The following is an 18409-nucleotide window of genomic DNA, read 5'->3' on the forward strand; positions in this document are numbered from 1 at the left end:
TGACCACCTAAAAATGCAATTCCGGTAGGAAATTTCAGTAATAAATATGGAGAAAAATGATACGATGGTAGACGAGTTATATATTCTCAAACCCGATCACTCGGTTATTGTTCATATGTTGATACAAATTTCTAATGACCGTGAATTTTAGTAAGATTTACAGCTATTACGATTAAATGATTTATGTCGTAATGTCAGTAACGGGCAAATTAATTTTAATACGTTTCTCACCACACAGAAAGGGGGGGGGGGCAAGGTCTCTCCAGGGGAAAAAAAAAGTACAGTGTGTTGAATTCATAGTCAGAAGCGGAACATGGCGGAAACCACAACCAACCTCGTTTGCTGTTGCCATAGGCTCGACTGTAGCTCGAGGAGACGCGCTCGTACTTTACCGCACAGCGCGAGAGGTAGCTGCCAACATGACGTCATTTGAACGGTGGAGATCGTACGTGTTGTGCGGTTCGCAAGCAAAACACATCGTGCATGATTTTTGTTAGATGGGCAGTGCATGAGAAAAGACATGAAGACCTGATGTCGGCCCTTGTGCAAGATGGTTAGAGAGACTAGACATCTTTGGATTGGAAATTTACCGGATAATATTCGTGAAGAGAGGATATTGGAGCATTTTAAACGGTATGTGAGTGTGTGCCGTCAAATTTTGGCGGACTCTGTGTGTGCTTCGTTTACTGGCATGTGTTCTCGAGGCCAATCAGCTGCATACGTAAGTCATGCCATTAGAATTAAAGGGGAGTGAGCATATCTATGAAACATAAAGTGATACGTTGTGGATGACTAATGTTTTCTTTTCAAAATGGCATAATTTTTTCGAGCGTTTTTGGTTTACTGTTTTGATGAGAAATTGTTATTTTAAGTTTTCTCAGTCATATGGATTCCTCGTGGGCAAACCTGTATCAGTGGTTCTCGTTCATGATACCCGCGCAGCAGCGGCGCGTGGGCTTGGAGGCAGTCTGTGGTGGAATCATTTTTGTGTTACTTGTTTTGTTGAAAATTTTAGCTCATTTACATTTGTCTAGCTTTATTTTTGGTGATTTAGTTTTCTTATAAAAGTATATATGTCCTTTCATTTTCAAGAACATACGTTTACGTTCGTACATATCTAGACTGAATTGATTATCGTTTCTTGTTTTCTTTTTTTTTGTTCTACCATTGTTTGGGTATATTCTATACGAATATCACGAGGTTGAGAGTAGGCTTCTTATAACTTTGTGGTTTCATTGAAGCTGTGTGGTGAGATGAGCGATTTTTGTTACCTGTAAGGTTCCATGTAATTCAAAATGGATACATTTTGTTGCGATGTTACTGAGCTCGTGTGTATGTGTTCTACTTTCTCTAAATTGTTTAATACATAATAGTTGAATCTTGAGATAAAAGCACTAAAGTTTTTATTTTAGTATGAGTAGTTTTAGTAACTTCTAGTGATGTGTTTACAAATTACAGATATCACTCATACAGCTCATTTTATCGTTGCAAACAACGGTCGAATTTGGGTTGGACCCTTTTAAGTTTGTTAGACTCACTAGGTCATAGTTCATTGAAATCCTTAGAAATGTAAGGAGAGGCACAGTTACATCGTTGTTCTGTCATTCAGAAGAGCCCAAGGTTCTGTGTATATGTATATATAATACATACATACACTGGGTGTTAAGTCAATGATAGTGTGTTAACTCTGTAACATTAATAGTATTTCAACAATACCACAAAGCTTCACGTAACAACTTTTTGAATTTATTCAAATATAATATTAACTAATTTCAACAACACGTGATTACACCATATCGGTTGAAACGAAACTTTCACCAATTTATATGGCGTGATATGTCAAAGTTCGTTCTATGTGAGACTGTATCGTATCGTGCTCTCTGTTTGTTTTTTTTCTATAATGAGTAATCAAGTTATGATTTCCTTACGTGATTTTGTAACCTTTACGTTTCATTGTTTAACAGTTCCTTGGTCGGTATTTCTAAAATTATTTTATGTTAATTGACGCATTTTAAATATATTTCATGTTTTACTTCATTTGTATAAAAGTACTTTGTTCACTAATAACTGAAAGCTGGTAATTACAATATTTGGTTTTCGGAAGTGGCAAGAGGCGTTTTCGGCTGTATCTTGGTAAATTCAGTTTTAAGTGATATGTCAAGTAAACGATAATATCACAGTGGAGAGGTTCATCTACAACGTCACCTTGTTACAACTTTTATAACTTGCTAGATTTTTTTTTTTCACTTTTCGTCCTGTAAATGTTGTTAATTTCTAATAAAAGCACAAACTTGCGATTAACACTTACTTTTGTTTACAAAGACATTGAAGATACGGATATGGAATAACGTCTAGTAGACAAAGGTCGGCTAAATTGCATTAAGTTCCCAGACCCTTATGTAATAAAGTCGTGGGAATTTTTGTTCTTGGTCACGTAGTATTCATAGCCGTTACAAGTCTCAGACAATTATTTTGAATTGTGACTTGTATTTAGATAACCAGGTAATCCACTCATAATTCACTAATAAAGAGCATATGAACCTGTGAGTGTTATTTCTATGCACTTTGTGTTTAGTTCTACACAAGCCATTTTAATATGAAGTACGTAAATATACCTTAAACTTAATGACCTTATTCACCTGAACCGTTATATCATATAGGTTAGAGAAAATTGTCGAACTGTTTATAATAGTAAAGTTTTAAAGACATAAATTGTCTGTAAAATACCAGTTGTACATTTCCCCATAAAAGTACTTATTGCCTCGAGGGTTTTACAGCCCCAGGGATTGTGGAAAGCTACGAAGCCAGTGAGCTACAAGGGCGTTATGTCACAATCACCACTTGAACTATAGGGTGATGATAAAGAACAGCTCATATTTAAAATGGTTATTGCTATAAAACCACTTTACTTCAGGGAACTAAACATGTTAATATGAGATTTTATTCGAGAAAGTCTGGACTAGGTGTATATGTTTAAAACACTATCACAGAAGGTGCTCAAGATGTCTCAATCAACATGTTAAACTTATCCCCAAACAAAACTACAGTAAGCATCATCTGTCCCGAACAGTGTTCATTTAACAATGACATATCTAACACGCATGTTATTCAGAAGTAGTGATCCTTTACGAGAAGATTATTTATGAAAGCAACATTTGATTTTAAACATCTTGTACCAGTCCAAACTTAACCGAATAATTTTTTGTTTCTCATTGTGTTTCTGGTGAAATTTTGTTCCCCTTAGGTCAAACGGATTTTAAGGTATAACCATTTTAAAAGTGGGGGTTATCGTTAAAGTTACTCTGTACTTTCATAACGTGAAAATAGGACAGGACATACTTTTCTTTATTCATTAATCAGCTTCGAACCTTTTATTAATAACGTTATTGTTTCATCCATAGTTTGAATCTCGTGCTATGGATTTTTAAATTTGGGCATTACAATATTGTTACCAGTTTTGAACACTTTAACATTTATTTAATGTGTTTGTAAATTTATATATATATATATATATATTGTCCTTTTTACATTTTTATTAAAACGTTATGATACAAAATGCACAACAAATAATTTTGATATGTGATGTTTTTACAACACTGTAATGTCTAAATTAATCGTTTAATTAACAAGTAGTTCAACAGTATCACGTTAGGGTAATATTTACAAAGAATAAGTAATACTTTGTAGTGTCCTCTGCTGGTTTAAAGGAGAGTTATCACATGTTTCACAGTTTTGCCCCCCCCCCCCCCCAATTTCAGTGTTTAAAAAATGTACTTCTACATAATTCTTGGCTTATGCTTTCAAACTCTGATATAAAAATGTTACTGTCTGGCTTAGAGACTCGTAATAACTGGATTTAATCAGATTCGTAGCATTTTAAAAGAGGAATTTGATTTTGAAAGTAGGCAAAAGTGGTAGTTTGTTAATATCAATCATGATTAACATGTTAAATGTTTTCGCATTTCATTAATACTGCAACATATTTAGATGATAGCATTCAATGTTTCGTTGAATGTAAACCAATTATATAAACGTACGAATAATACTTAATATGAAATTACTATCAGTTAAAGATACGATAAGCTAAAATAGCTAACGCAGCCATTGAACGTACTCCCTCCAGAAGCCATGCAAGTTACTGAGTGGACTATGGCAACGCCTCACGTGGACATTGGATTTCCTAAATACGATATTCCCTCCCCGTTTTTCTTTTTTTTTAGTGTGTTATTGCTGTGTGTCTTGACCTTGGACCTTGTACGAATACTGGAAGATAATATTTTGTATTCGACACATATACGCAATCCGTATACAGCTATCATTGAGCTTTGAGATAGACAAAGACACTTTTACTTCAAATACTATTGATATCAAGATAATAAGAATGCGAAGATAAATAACAGTACGTGTTGGTCTTTTTTTATTATATTTCTATTCTTCAAAGACAATAAATCACGTTGCAAGTGCTCATATCATTAGACAACATTATTGTTAAAACCATATAAGATTGTCTTAAATTAGTTAGAAAAGTACACCAGTACAATAATAGCTTATCTGTTGTTCTGACCAAAGTGACGGATGAAAATTCGTTTCCTTAAAACACTGAAAAAAAAAAGATGCACATTTTAGTTATAATTTAGGAAGTAAGTTCATTGTCAAAGTAAAACTAAGTAGAAAAGAAGATATTATTAAAATAGAGTATGGGGGTCGCGGGTTCGAATCCCCGCCACACCAAACATTCTCGCCCTTTCAGCCGTTGGGGCGTTATAATATGACGGTCAATACCACTATTCGTTGGTAAAATAGTAGCCCAAGAGTTGGCGTTGGGTGGTCTTTCACTGCTAAATTAGGGAGGCTAGCGCAGATAGCTCTCGTGTAGCTTTGCGCGAAATTCAAAACAAACAAATAAAATAGCGTACCTGAAACTGAGGTTTGATCATGACAAAATTAATATTCCGAGCCTTTCATAAGATAATGTTTGAAAAAAAAAGAACGAATTTTTTCTCTCAAAAATATAAATAAATTTGCTATCAATTTACTTTGTTTTTGTTTTAAGAAAATGTAAAAATATCAGTTTCTGCCCTCTTCATTTTTAATGTAATATTTATCGAATGATGTATTTTGTAAATAGAGTTTTCTTTAGATTACAAGTTATTTCCAAGACTAAGGTGCTGATACTAACATAGTTACAGTTCAGTAGCATAGAATAGAACTGGGCTAAGATTGCCTTTGAGGAGCTCAACTCTCTGTGCCTTCACCTCTCCTTTATTCTCCAGCCCCCCCCCCCCCCCAATTTGCCAACTTATCATATGACATCAAATAATACTTGTCATTAACAAATGATACGAGAGGTTAAATAATTGCAAACCACTGATGGTTACAGTAACCATTACTTGAATCTTCTCTTATATGCGTTGACAAAGACGTTAGTGGGTTTAAGTTGAAACCTATTTCTGCTTGACGTACACGACCCCGTCCCCTTAGATTTTCTTAACGAATCGAACTTCGTTTTGCACTCGCAACTGTCACTACGATGATTAAAAACATCATACAAGCTGTGTGCACGTTTGTGAGACTCGATAAATAATTGTTCTCAAACGATTAGCAAAAGAGCCAACTCTTTGGCGGTAGGTACGTGAGTGATTTCCTTCTCCAGGGCTGAGCGCGAAGCAAAGAAAAGTTGGGGTGTTGTCTATTTTCAACTTTTTTTTTGCAAACGTTTTTACGGCTTTGCTCAGTTTGTCATCCGAATAGTTGGTTGTAAAACGTCAAAAGTTGAAAAGTCTTACTTGAGGCAACAGAAAATATTTAGAATCTAGCTATCTATCGATGGGTAAATTAAAGATGAAAACCTTATTGAGTTATTATTATTTGCTTTCGATATTTATTGAGTAAGCTTAAAAATCCTTTTCAAAATCGACTTGCATATATAAGTTTATATTGTCGGAAAACGTTATTATAAATATTTCTCGGTTATAGCAATATTTTGTATTACGTTGTAATGACAGAAGATGTGTTGTTATTCATGTAAACATGGTGTTTAGTGCGTTCAGTACTCTTGTTTTCAAGATGGCTCCAAGAGAGGAGCTAAAAACCTTGGTCGAGAAATCTTGAACGTATAGATGAAAAACGTGCTTGAGTTATTAATTATAAAAAATCTTTTACCATTGTTGTATCTTATTTAACCTCGTGTCTCTCGGTTGAACAACCGTAAGTATACTGGCGCACAAAGCTAAGATCCAGGGTTCGATTCCAGCGGTGGACACGGCAGATAGCCTAATGTGGCATAGTCTCAAACAAACAACAGTTTACCCCTTCTCTCTTTTATTTTTTCCTTTTTATATAAAACTTAATTTTCCATGGTCTTCGGGGCTCCTTCCCTTACGCCTAGGTCTGAATCAATTACCCTATGCCTCTTTAAAAATTATTTGTTGATGCTATTATCGATATTGGTTGCTTGAAAACAGAGCAGTCTAGCTAATCAGTAAGTAATATATTAGTGGCGCTATGTTATACTACAAGGTTCACTATAAATTACTGTACGAGTGGCTGATAAACATACAAATAAAATGCTCGTAACTGTAGTAATTTTAGATTAATTTAAACAGATACCACACAGTAAATAGTAGCACAAATTGATTTCACCAACGTTTTTTGTTTAAGTTTTGCCTAGGTTTAGTAATGGATGTGCAATTCCCCGAAACGGTTTACTCGCAAGGAAAGAGTGCAGACTTTAGACAAGGTAAAGTAACCAAGATTACTGGAGATTGATAAGGAGAAACAAAAAGCAAAACATTTATATATTCATTATGCCATACTACCAAACGTCACACGCGACATTTACTTCGATGGTCGTCATTCGAGATGCGGGTCTAGTGAATATTGGCATACAAATTTCTAGAAGTTCACCCCTATTGGTCAGCTTCTTCGTATTAGGATAACTTTTTTTTTCTGTATGTGATATAACCCGGCTGTAGCCATCATGGAGAGCTGGGCTAATGTAAAGTGTCATGGCGACAATCTAGGGTTTTAAGATTCACTAGGGGGAGGGTGGGTCGAAATGGCTGTCAAACAGGAAAAATAAATAGTTAAGGGGTTTCAGAATCTTGAAAGTTTCGCGGTGATCAGAAAATTGTCTTCATGGCTAGAGAAACAGAAGCCGCTTAAAAAAGGGAACAAATATTGGACTTGTTCTCTTGTATCCTGTTCGTAGAATATACGCAAGTTAGTCGTAACAATACAGTAAAAAATAAAAGAAAAAAAATAGCATTTCTATGTTCATTATGCCATATTGGGCTTAAATTATTATTTCGGAGTTTTGTTCATAAATGTTTGTTTTATTTCGAATACCCTCGCGAAACTACTCAAAGACTATTTGAATTAGCTGTCCCTAAGTGTGAACTGGTAGATCAGAGAGAAATCAGCTAGTCAACAGCACTCACTGACATCTATTGGTCTACACTTGTCTGACCGAATAGTGGTATTTTAACGTCAACCTTATAACGTACCCACGGTCCCAAAGTGTGGAGCGCGTTTTTTCTTCTTTTGGACGATAATGAGACGCGAACGCTGGATCCGCAGATTCGTAGCCTGCCACACTAACCAGTAAGTCACGATCGGACTTGTTTACAGAATACGCGCTTGCCAGTTGTAACAAAAAGTGAAATGTGTTTAATGCTGTTCATTGAAATCCCAAAATGCACTGAACAAAAAATAGTTGCACGGGAAGTACAATTTTGTTTGAATGCTACTGATTACTAAATGTTTGTATCTCTGTTCTAACAAGTGGAATACTGGATATGATGCGGAACAGGTGGATAATAAGGATTAAAGCAATAAAATAATACATTTTCAAGTCACGCACTAATACAACACGTAAATAAACAACCATAATGTGAAACTAGCACTGACTATTTTTATTTATAGTTATTTTCTGAAGTGTTAAGATATTACTTTATCAAAACTACTAGCAGATAATTATATTGTAAGTTTATGCATTTAACCATACTAGTTTGTTACATGTATTTGTTTCTAAAAACAACGAGAACACAGCACCGCTCAATTACTGATAGTAGTGTTACCGTGATTATTAAGAAGGGATTTCTGTGTTTCGCTGCTTGGATCCAATTTTCGTAGGGACGGACCAACCGTTGCCTTTAATCACAGCTAAACACTGGTTACCGATTGTTGATCTACATTGGTAAATGAAAACCGCTATCTCTTTTTGCAAGGTAACGTTCTAAAACGTTCCAGGACAGTTCATTTGAATTCGGGTTACCTTTCGTTTTGATAGGGCGTAGCTTAGAGATTAGTGTGCCAGTTGTGAATCCGGAGATCCGTGGTTCGCGTTCCGTTGCCGCAAAATCGCACTTTGGAGTCGTGGTATTTATAAGATTGACAGTCAAACCACACTGTTCGATTGACAGTCAAACCACACTGTTCGATTGACAGTCAAACCACACTATTCGATTGACAGTCAAACCACACTATTCGATTGACAGTCAAACCACACTGTTCGATTGACAGTCAAACCACACTATTCGATTAGAGTATCCAAAACTTGATAGTGAATGATGTTTTACTAGCTTTACGCGAGTATCTGAAACAAACAAACGAACCTTGCTTTCACGGCTGTGATGAACAAATAATGAGCTGTATTAACGTCTTCCCTGATAAAGTTAATACGTTATGTGTGTTTTCCTTTTACAGCGAGCTTGTAAGTTGGCAGAGACCAAGAAGTGATGAATTTTTGGTGGACAAGCGAATTTTCTTAACAGACTCCTTTAGTGATCTTTCATTTCTTCAGCACATTATCAACAGTGAATTTTTATGCGAGTCAGAAATGTCTTGACCATTCGTATCACCAATACTCTTCAACAGTTCTGTTTTAAGAGCAATGGGCTTGTGATATCTTAACCCGAATTTATTTTGCCTTCTCTCTCTTGCTAATGGCATTTTTAAGTCCCCCTGGCTCGTGAAAGAGTTGGCTGTTTCTGACAGCTGCTGACGTTTATAATCCCTGCTCATCAATGTCCCATGAGTTTCACATACAAATTAAGTTGATTTGGCCCCACCCATATTTCGGGATGTGCTGCCTGTAATACTGTTTCTTCCTATTACTCTGCTGTTGTACAACGTTATTCATGACTTTTTCTGAGAATAGCGGTTACTGGTTTTACGTTTTGTAAAACAAAACATTTCAACGTTTTTATCAGTTTTGTCATAAGCATAAACACACACAAACAAATATCTCGATGCGAATTTCTTGTTTCTGATGTTCAACTATATGTTTGTCAGGGGCAAACTATGAAAACATTTAATAACCTTAAACTGAGTGTATGTTCGGACTATGAATATTGAATTTCTATGATATAAAACTACAAACTGATACTTCATGTAACTAAAAACAAACGGTCTTTAATAATGTTTTTTATATAACTATATTTTCAGTGTTTTAAAGCTATATCGTTTTTTTTTTTCAGACATCACACCTACAAACAGAGCATACGTGTTTTAGAAGACTTGAGTTTTAGTTGTGAATTTTGTTGTAGCTAACTTTTACGTTCGGTTTTTTCTTGCCCTGGCTAAAAAACCGCATTTTCTCTTTCCTCTCCCAAATCCCCAACTAATATGTGTTTACCATATTCCCCACACCCTAATCATTCATTTCTGTATTACATACTTCCTTCAAGCTCAGCGAATGAGTAGTAGTAGGTGAAACACGATTTTGATGAATATATAGAAATAATGGATTTTTAAAGTTTTTATATTTCTAACAGGCTTTTAGCCTAATTTATGATATCATGAAATGATCAATATTGGCTGACGTATATTATAGAAATAAACTGTGTTTGTAGAGATTTTTGATGTACATAAACTCCTACGTTTAATATTACATATCCTTAAACTGAAGGTTACACACAAAAAAAAGACTCATTGTTCAGAAAATCTTGTTTTCTTAGTCATAACAGTATGGAACCTCTTATTTGTGCAATATTACGTAATTACGTAAAGGGAGATCAAACAAAGTAAAATACGCAGTTAAACTTATTTTAGACGAGAAAAAACTAATAGCTTAAATCAACATTTTATGTGCTTGGTAGAACTCGTTTATATCGGTATGTATATGTTACGTGTTATGACCCAACCAAACAAATAAACGACTGTTTCAGTGGTGTAAAACAGACTCGGCGTTTATGGGGTCATTTCAAGGATACGAAAAAACAACAAAAAAAAAAACATTCTTACTTAAGAAACAATTAATATAATATAAAAAGTATTAAAGTTTCTTGAATTCTTGTATCATTCATGTACTGTTTATAACTGACGGGTACTTCAAGACGGGTTGAAATAACTCAGTAAAGGGTTATTCATGAAAAGTACGTGTAAGAATTTCGTGTAGTACTTTAAAAGGGATCGGTATGTATGGGATCTGGGACCAAAATGTTTGTATCAAGGATAGGTATGTATGGGATCTGGGACCGAAATGTTTGTATCAAGGATAGGTATGTGTGGGATCTGGGACCGAAATGTTTGTATCAAATCAAGGAGGGGGGGAGTCTGACTTGATTATTGTGAATGTTGTGTGTGTACTATATCCCACAGAAAAAAAGTGGAGGACAACTGCTCCCTCTTGTAGCTGTCTCTGAAATCCCGGGGATCTGTCCACTAGCCGTTAAATATTCTCTGTGCCTGTCAGTGGTAAGAAACAAGACGTGGGAAGTTAACGGGGTTTTAAACTGTTGGGTTTGTTCTCTGTAAGATTTCAACAATAGAAAATACTACAAAGTATGTGTGTATGGTACGTTTGCGTATACAAAATAGTGCTTCTCTCTGACCTATTTTATTCATTATGTTTGTGTTTTCTTCAAGTTCAGAAGTAATATACGGTACTTAATTAGTTCTACCATTTTAAGTAGAAACTACCACTAAACCTATTCGTATAAGTACTTATTTTTCCCGCCTTTTCCTCTATTCAGATCTTGATGTTTTGCAGTATAATTTTGATATTCAATTTAAATACGCGAAAGGCTTTGGTATGTTATCACTCCCAAATATTTCTCAATCGTCTTTCAAACGTATTAGGCCTGTTACCAAAATACATGTACAGATTGAAGGCTGAGAGTGCGGTGCGTGTATATATATATATATATATATTATTTTTTTTTTCTCGTGTACTATGATTAACTTATTAGGCAAAAAATTAAAAACTGAAATTGATCTAAATTTATAATAAAATGGTCATTACAGCAAATCAGCTCAAGTGTAATAGTGTTTGTAGAAGTTTTATTTATTTTTATTAAATGGTATAAAACGAGTTTATTATATATAAGTACTGGAAAATAATATGTGATCAATATGCTTAGATTTTCAGGGGGGGGCGGGCCCCCTTGACTACGCCCCTGTAACTTGTACAGCTGTGCATTCCAGTCAACTTGATGGAGTATCGACTGAATTCGGAAAGTTTATAGCCAGTGATTCCTGATTTTACACTGCAAAGTCAAGTCGAGTGAACACTGTTTTTATTACTTGTTCAAGACGTTACAAAGAGCGAGCTCACTAAGGGTGAAAGTAACACAAGGATCAAAATTATAATTTGTGTGTGATTGTGCGTGCCGAATTTGGTAAAGTGACAAGGCTTATGTTTTGTCTGCGCATAAAAATCAACATGATCTGTGGAGAAAGTCACAGAAAGGGTTTTATTTCTGTAGTTTTTAGTCAAGGTCGATAATATATTAAATGTTTGGTTGTAGTTGTATATATGTACAAGAGAATTATCATTAGAAGTGTCAAGTAGAGGAATTGAAAGACATTCTATAGCCTGTTTGTGGTCAGTACTACTCAGATATGAAGCACTGGGTTATACCTATTCATAACGGTAATGATCGCACAGAGGTCAAAGGTATCATATTTTATTATTATATTTTTTTAATCAAACTTAAGTAATCTCTGGCTCAGCGGCTGAAAATATGACTATTTGGGGTATTCCATTAGATCCGGAAACCTAAGAGTGAGGTACTTGGCTGTGTAGGGCATTATCCAGGAATCATTTTGCTGTACTGTTTTCCATGATCTGAGTAGTTGTTACGATGTTTCTGTTCTACCAAAGTGGATCACCCGCACATTGTGGTCGTACTATTTCGACATTATTTTTGTACTCCTCTTATCCTTGTACTATTCTTGCACTTCGCTTGGCAGAAATCTTCCTATTATCTGTTCCTTGCCTGATCTTGAATCGTTCTCCTCCTACGCATCGACGAGATTCGCATCACGCCGAATCGTCTTCGCTCTTTTCCCCCGTTTGGGAGCAAGCCGACGGATACATGCGTGAGACTGTACGCAAACGTATTTCTGTTTGGGCGCTTGACTGTACCTCCTTCCGCCGAAGCTTTTCTGATCTCTAATTGGTAATTTTTTTTTTTTTGGTATTTGGTGTGCCATCATAATCGCATCCACACTTGTAACATGTTGGACATTTTACATTTGTAGGTTAACTTTAAACTCGATCTCGTTTTCATTTCGACAAGAACAAACACCAGAGATTCTGGTTCGTTGTCTCAGCAGTTCCTCACAAGTTCGGGAATGCTGAATATTCCATAGGCAACGAACTACAACAATGTCATTACCATTGTCTGAATCAGGGTTAAAAAGAAATCACTCAAATCTACTGCCAAAAGCAATCATAACTTCTTTGGATGTTAACCGATTTTAGATCATGTACACACTGAGGATTCCTCATAAAGTATCCTCCTGTAGATTTCCTATAAAAAAGAATAAATACCGGATATGAATCCTACAAAAGGGGGTTTCCATTGAGTCAGATATAGCTTATTAAACATTTGTAGACCATGAGATTTTGGCGTTTGTAAAAGTCAAAAATGAGGTCAACAGGTATTTTTCATCTAACGTATTTCACAGATCAAACCAGTGTTTGCTTTTTACCGAAAAGACAAGCCACAGGAAAACCTGGAATTAGCTTTATTTCGCAGGTTCTTTTCTTAGCTAAAATTTCGTATTTACTTTGACAAAAATAAATCTGATAGGTTTTATCTGTATTTTAATATACTTCTTGCTGATCATGAAAATTAATTAGCTGAGTTTAATAACCTCCATGGACAAGTTATTTTATCAGGAGAAATAATTCATTAAATATTCGAAAGACAGAAATTTTCCAGTTTTCATGCAACATTCAAAGCATATATATATATAATGGAAAATCAAAAGATGAAATTTACAGAATTTGACTCAAAAACTTGGAATTTATTTAATGAAAGAACTGAGAATAAATAGAGACATTTTTGAAACATTGAGATGATTGATGTAGAATGGAAGAGAAGAGAAGTAATGAAAATGGAAACAAAAATAATTGTGTTTCATAGAACAGAGAAACTCCAGAGAGAGTAAGGAAAATTGAAAGTTCGTATAAGCAAGTAAATATTGTCAAAATGTGGATGATAAAAACTATATATATATATATCACGAAGTAACGTAATATTGTTCATTCACAATAAGACAGATGGAAAACATTACAAGAGAAATATTTGAATTTTATATATCAATAAATAAAGAATACTTTCATGGAAGTCATGATTGAGCTACTGAAACAATCTGAATATGCAAGTCTTCCGATTCCTGACAACCACAGCCACTATAAAGCTGCGGTGAAAAGGCATGCCTTAGAACTATACATTATGAAATTGGCGTTTTGTAAGTGTAGTGATGTCAACGGAAATTAATCGCTTTTGGGAACAGCCCTTTGCGACGCAAAATATTCGTATACTCAGATCTTAAACGTGTTCAGTTCAGGGATTTATAATTTCCAAGACGAGGATATCCTTTTTGCGTGGTGGCTTTGGAAAACAAAGGAATATGAATCACCTGGGACACCAGGACCATTCAGAAAGAGACCTACAACAAGTCATATCCCAGACTTATTAAGCAAAGTGCGGCGTTTTATAACAGGTGAGAGAGAATACATAGTCACGAAGGTCAGTGACAAAAGTAGTTCACTTGCCCCAGACAACAGCACTAAGATAATCAAGAACGATATTCATTTGGAAAAGCGACACAAGTGGCTTCTACGACATATCTATTGAACCGTTGCATTCTTCAAGCAGCTAGAGAATGAAACGGGTATGCATGCTATTCCATACGAAGATACTGATCAAGTCGCTTATGGATTTCTGTGCACTTAGACTGTTGAAACGGGTACTGTGAAATCGTCATCCTGTAAACAAAATGGACTATGAAAAGTCAACATGGAGGAATGGTATGCTTTGGACATAAATCTTACAATGGAGCTTTTTGAAATGGAAATTTTACTGCAGGACTATTTTCATGATGCAAGTTCTTGAGGTATTGCATGACCGGGTATGGTGACGTGGTGAGGCTCCAGAATCGCGTGAATATAACGCACTCAACCTCTGTATTGGGTTTTTATTTATGCGACGCTGGTGTAAACTTGTATAGTGGACTTCTAGCAATATGCTACATTCGACTAACTGTCTGGCATTATAAGTTGGTATTGTTTTTGTATTTTCTTATGTCATTAATTCTATTCTCGCTGTTCCACAACCAATTTACTTCATTATCTAACAAAATTAATTTTTACGGCTGTTTTCATGTTGAACAGTGTTTAGTGGTAAACTCTGTAACGTACAAAAAATGTTAAATGTATAAGTTTAACCCACTTATTTATTAGATACATTTCATTACCAGTGTGGTCAGTATATTTCATCTTATTAAGCCATTTTACATTTTTGTCTGTTGTAACACTGAGTGCACAAAACTGAGCAAAATGAGTGGGAGAAATCAATTATTTCTATGTAAAATACACAAGAAAAGACTAGGACTAATCAGTTGGATTAATTGCAGTTGCAGTATTGATTTTTTTTGTGACTCGCATAGCATGAGTAATTCTCTAACAAACTGAACGGCCCACAAGGAATTTGATGCATAAATAGTGTATAAAAATGTGTTGAAAAAGCCGATAATATTCAGCTCAACCAGTATCTAACAGATAAGTTTACAAGTATTCTCATAACTGCTAATTCCCGAAATATTAGGCAGAGAATAAATCGAACACGGACACATAAGAAACTATCACAAATGAACAAATAAACAGTATTTATTCACATTTAAAATAAACTTGTTGTTAAGTTTGTCACTTACTGGCCAGCCTTTAATTCTACCATAGATTTAACTGACTGCTTGGCGTTAAGAAGGCTTTCTTTGAAACGTCCGACTATTCCAAGTAACATTTTCAGGTACAAAACAACAACAAACTAACTCTCACACACTTGTATCAGTATCTTTGTTACCCTTGAAATGGGCCCACACTTCCTAAATGTGGGCGGCAGACGAGGCCTAACTAAGTAATAACATTGTTGTATCAGTGTCTTTCACTTGTATTATAACACTTTTGCATTGTAAACATCTATATATCACTTGCAGAAAAATTGGAGTTTATGTCTATTAAATAGTATACATATTAAATTGTATGTAAACCCATGACATCCGTATTAGATTTAAAGATAGACTCCTGCATGTTGTAAAGAACATAAGTGTAGAGGACGATGTTTCAAAAGTCTTTCGTTTTTATTATTTATAAAATAATTCAGTATTAGTAAATTAGGTTGTTGAACACCAAGCACCTTCCGTTTTCATTACTTTATATCTGTTTTTGTAGCTATAGTGTATTTTTGTTAATGAAAGGCTGCAAACTTTATCTCCTAAACATCGTTGGTCTATATTTATTCCTACAATCTATTGTTATAAAGTGTGCGCGCATTTTAGGCTTCTGTGGGTCCGGGTACGACTAAGTGATCAGTCTCAGACACTAGGATTGACCAAAAATTGAGTTAAGAACGTAAGAAACGTTGTAATATTTTTGTTTCCAAGATCTGTTCTGATAAAAGATTAACTGTTTATATAAATGATAATCGTTAAAAATTATAAATAAAAAGGCAGATGATTTCCGTAAATATTGGTAAAATAAATAGTAATACTATATTAAAAAATGTAAGAAGTAAAAATTGCAGCTATGAATATATATATATAGTGCATTTACTCAAGTTCGTTAATAACATAAAATAACTTAGAGATTGCTTTACTATGGCCCATGATTATTTCCGACATTTTTCGTAACGTTACAATAAGTCAAACGTCTTACAAGTAATTGACCTCGGAATCTAAATATACACCAAAAACCTTGATGTTGAGTAATTATTGTTATTTTTCATTGCTCCTTGTGGGCTTATAAGCTCTCTATCCCTCCCCCCTCCATCATTTTAAACATATTCTTTGGAAAGTACCGTGGTAAAGGTAGTATAATTTATTTTTATGAATACCTTTTTCAAACATACATTATCTCGAAATGAAACCACTATTAATATACAATAATGCTACTTTCAAACTCAAAGAAGCAAGTTTTTGCAACATCAAACTAGTAAACCGTTTTCAGGACAGATTTTTAATTATTTTTATATGAGGATCGTATACGTGTTTTTATAACGATCTCTTTGCTATGACGAATTGTAAAGTGTATTTCATGAACAGTTGATTCCATTAGTTTTAACTTATAATTAGAACAGCTACTTTCCTTTTGTAACATACCCCTTTTTTTTTGTAAATCCGCGACCTCAGTATTACAAATACCTTGAAAGAGAGCCAATGACAATAGTGTACCATGTTGTTCAGCGAATGATCGACTACTTCTGCATGGTGACATTTAACGTGTTTGTGGACTGTGTACTTGAAACTGTCTTGGTTATCGCTTATCTCTCCTGGTTTTGGGTACGGGAGAATTTCGTTTGTAAGATTCATCCTACAGTTTTGAGACGAGAATTACAGAACGGGACAGACGAAAATAGAATTGCTGTCTGCAGTTTGGGTAGCTTACTCGTGAATATGGTAACAATTAACCAAGGTCGATGATTTACCCTAAATATTTGTAGTACTCGATTATGACAAATTTTATGTTAGAAAATATCTTCCATCTTTATACATAAGCAGATCTAAATATTTGAATTGTTAGTGATATGTGGAAATACCATTCTGAGGTGGAAGACATTTCCTTAATAGCGCCTCAAATATTTAAAACAAATCATTTTAACTACAAAGTCCTGGTATTTTATGAAAAATTTAAATCTTAAGAAGCTCTTTGTGAGAAACTAAAGATAAGAAAGTTATGGTTGGAAACTTATGGACAGCGTCGTATAATTGTTTGTTTTTTATAGTCTGCTTCTTGCCTTAAAACCCAAACTGAATTATGAAATTAATTATATAAACTTCGGTAAAATATCCAAACGAACGACAGCATATCCCCCTTTTAAATTCCTAATGACGTACAAATTTAAAATCGTTTTAGCACCATGTATTTTTTTTTCTTTTGCCATTCTATTGATAGGGAAAGTAATGTACATACTTGGAGATCTAGGCGTTTTGCCATTCTATTGATAGGGAAAGTAATGTACAGACTTGGAGATCTAGGCGTTTTCAATCAGAAAAATAAAGAATGATGTTGCAGTAAACTTGTATCTTTTGTTAAAACTGTGTTTTGTGAGAATCATAGTTCATGGAAAAAAGTGGCGATTGGCATGCGAATATTTCATATCTATTACATCATTTAACATTTTTTACTTTTGCTTCAGTTTCGCTTTTTAAAAAATCGTTATTTACCATCACGTAACAATGTTACTTAAAAATTAATATATATAGTTAAAAGACTTGACAAGAGTATAAAAAAAAGTGACGCAGCTGCGTGAATACGCAAGAAAATGTCTATACACCCACTATCTGCGCTCGAGCATAGAACTCTCAGATGAATCGACTAATGCGGCATTGGTGACGTGGAAGCACGCGATGCGTGGCTCCGCCCGCCATGCTTTTACTTTGGTGTCATTGTTTCTGGGGGTTAAAATGCCTGTATGGTTTATGTAATGGCACTGTTTTTTTTTATTATGATCAGCCCCAACTGATGTATATAATTAATACAATACTTTGGTTAAATAAAAGTTTTGTGTCATCAATAATAAAATAACTTTTTTGTTAGCTGTTGTGTATTCTTATTAACTTTAAACAACTCGTACTAATACAGGAATTTCATTTTCTTCAAGATTAGAAACGCATGTTAAATGAATTTGAGCAACGAATACAAGTATGATAAGTGAAAACCACTGTATTTCCGGTCGCCCATCCTTGTTTATATCATGTCTTGTTACCAGTAAGTTTAATATTTTTTGAGCCAGCTTTGCAATTGTATGCGACGTCGTTCCTACTTTTTTATGTTAATTGGGCATGAGTTAAATTGTGTTGTAATAAAGACAAACACAATCGATTGCATGGGTTAAATTGTGTTGTAATAAAGACAAACACAATCGATTGCATGGGTTAAATTGTGTTGTAATAAAGA

The 18409-nt window shown here is 34.6% G+C and overlaps 1 protein-coding gene across 3 annotated transcripts in view; it reads left to right on the forward strand.

Moving 5' to 3' along the window:
• The first annotated feature begins 351 nt into the window (after window positions 1-351).
• The window catches only part of LOC106466587 (msx2-interacting protein-like), a 124074-nt gene continuing 106016 nt past the window's right edge, over window positions 352-18409 (forward strand). For all 3 annotated transcript variants that reach the window (XM_013926879.2, XM_022394612.1, XM_022394613.1), the window contains exon 1: window positions 352-633. In XM_013926879.2, the coding sequence (XP_013782333.1) occupies window positions 551-633 (83 nt within the window). In that variant the 5' untranslated portion in view covers window positions 352-550. The remainder of the gene's footprint in view (window positions 634-18409) is intronic.

Source organism: Limulus polyphemus, unplaced genomic scaffold, assembly GCF_000517525.1.
Source record: "Limulus polyphemus unplaced genomic scaffold, Limulus_polyphemus-2.1.2 Scaffold2312, whole genome shotgun sequence".
In the NCBI taxonomy this organism is placed as follows: domain Eukaryota; kingdom Metazoa; phylum Arthropoda; class Merostomata; order Xiphosura; family Limulidae; genus Limulus; species Limulus polyphemus.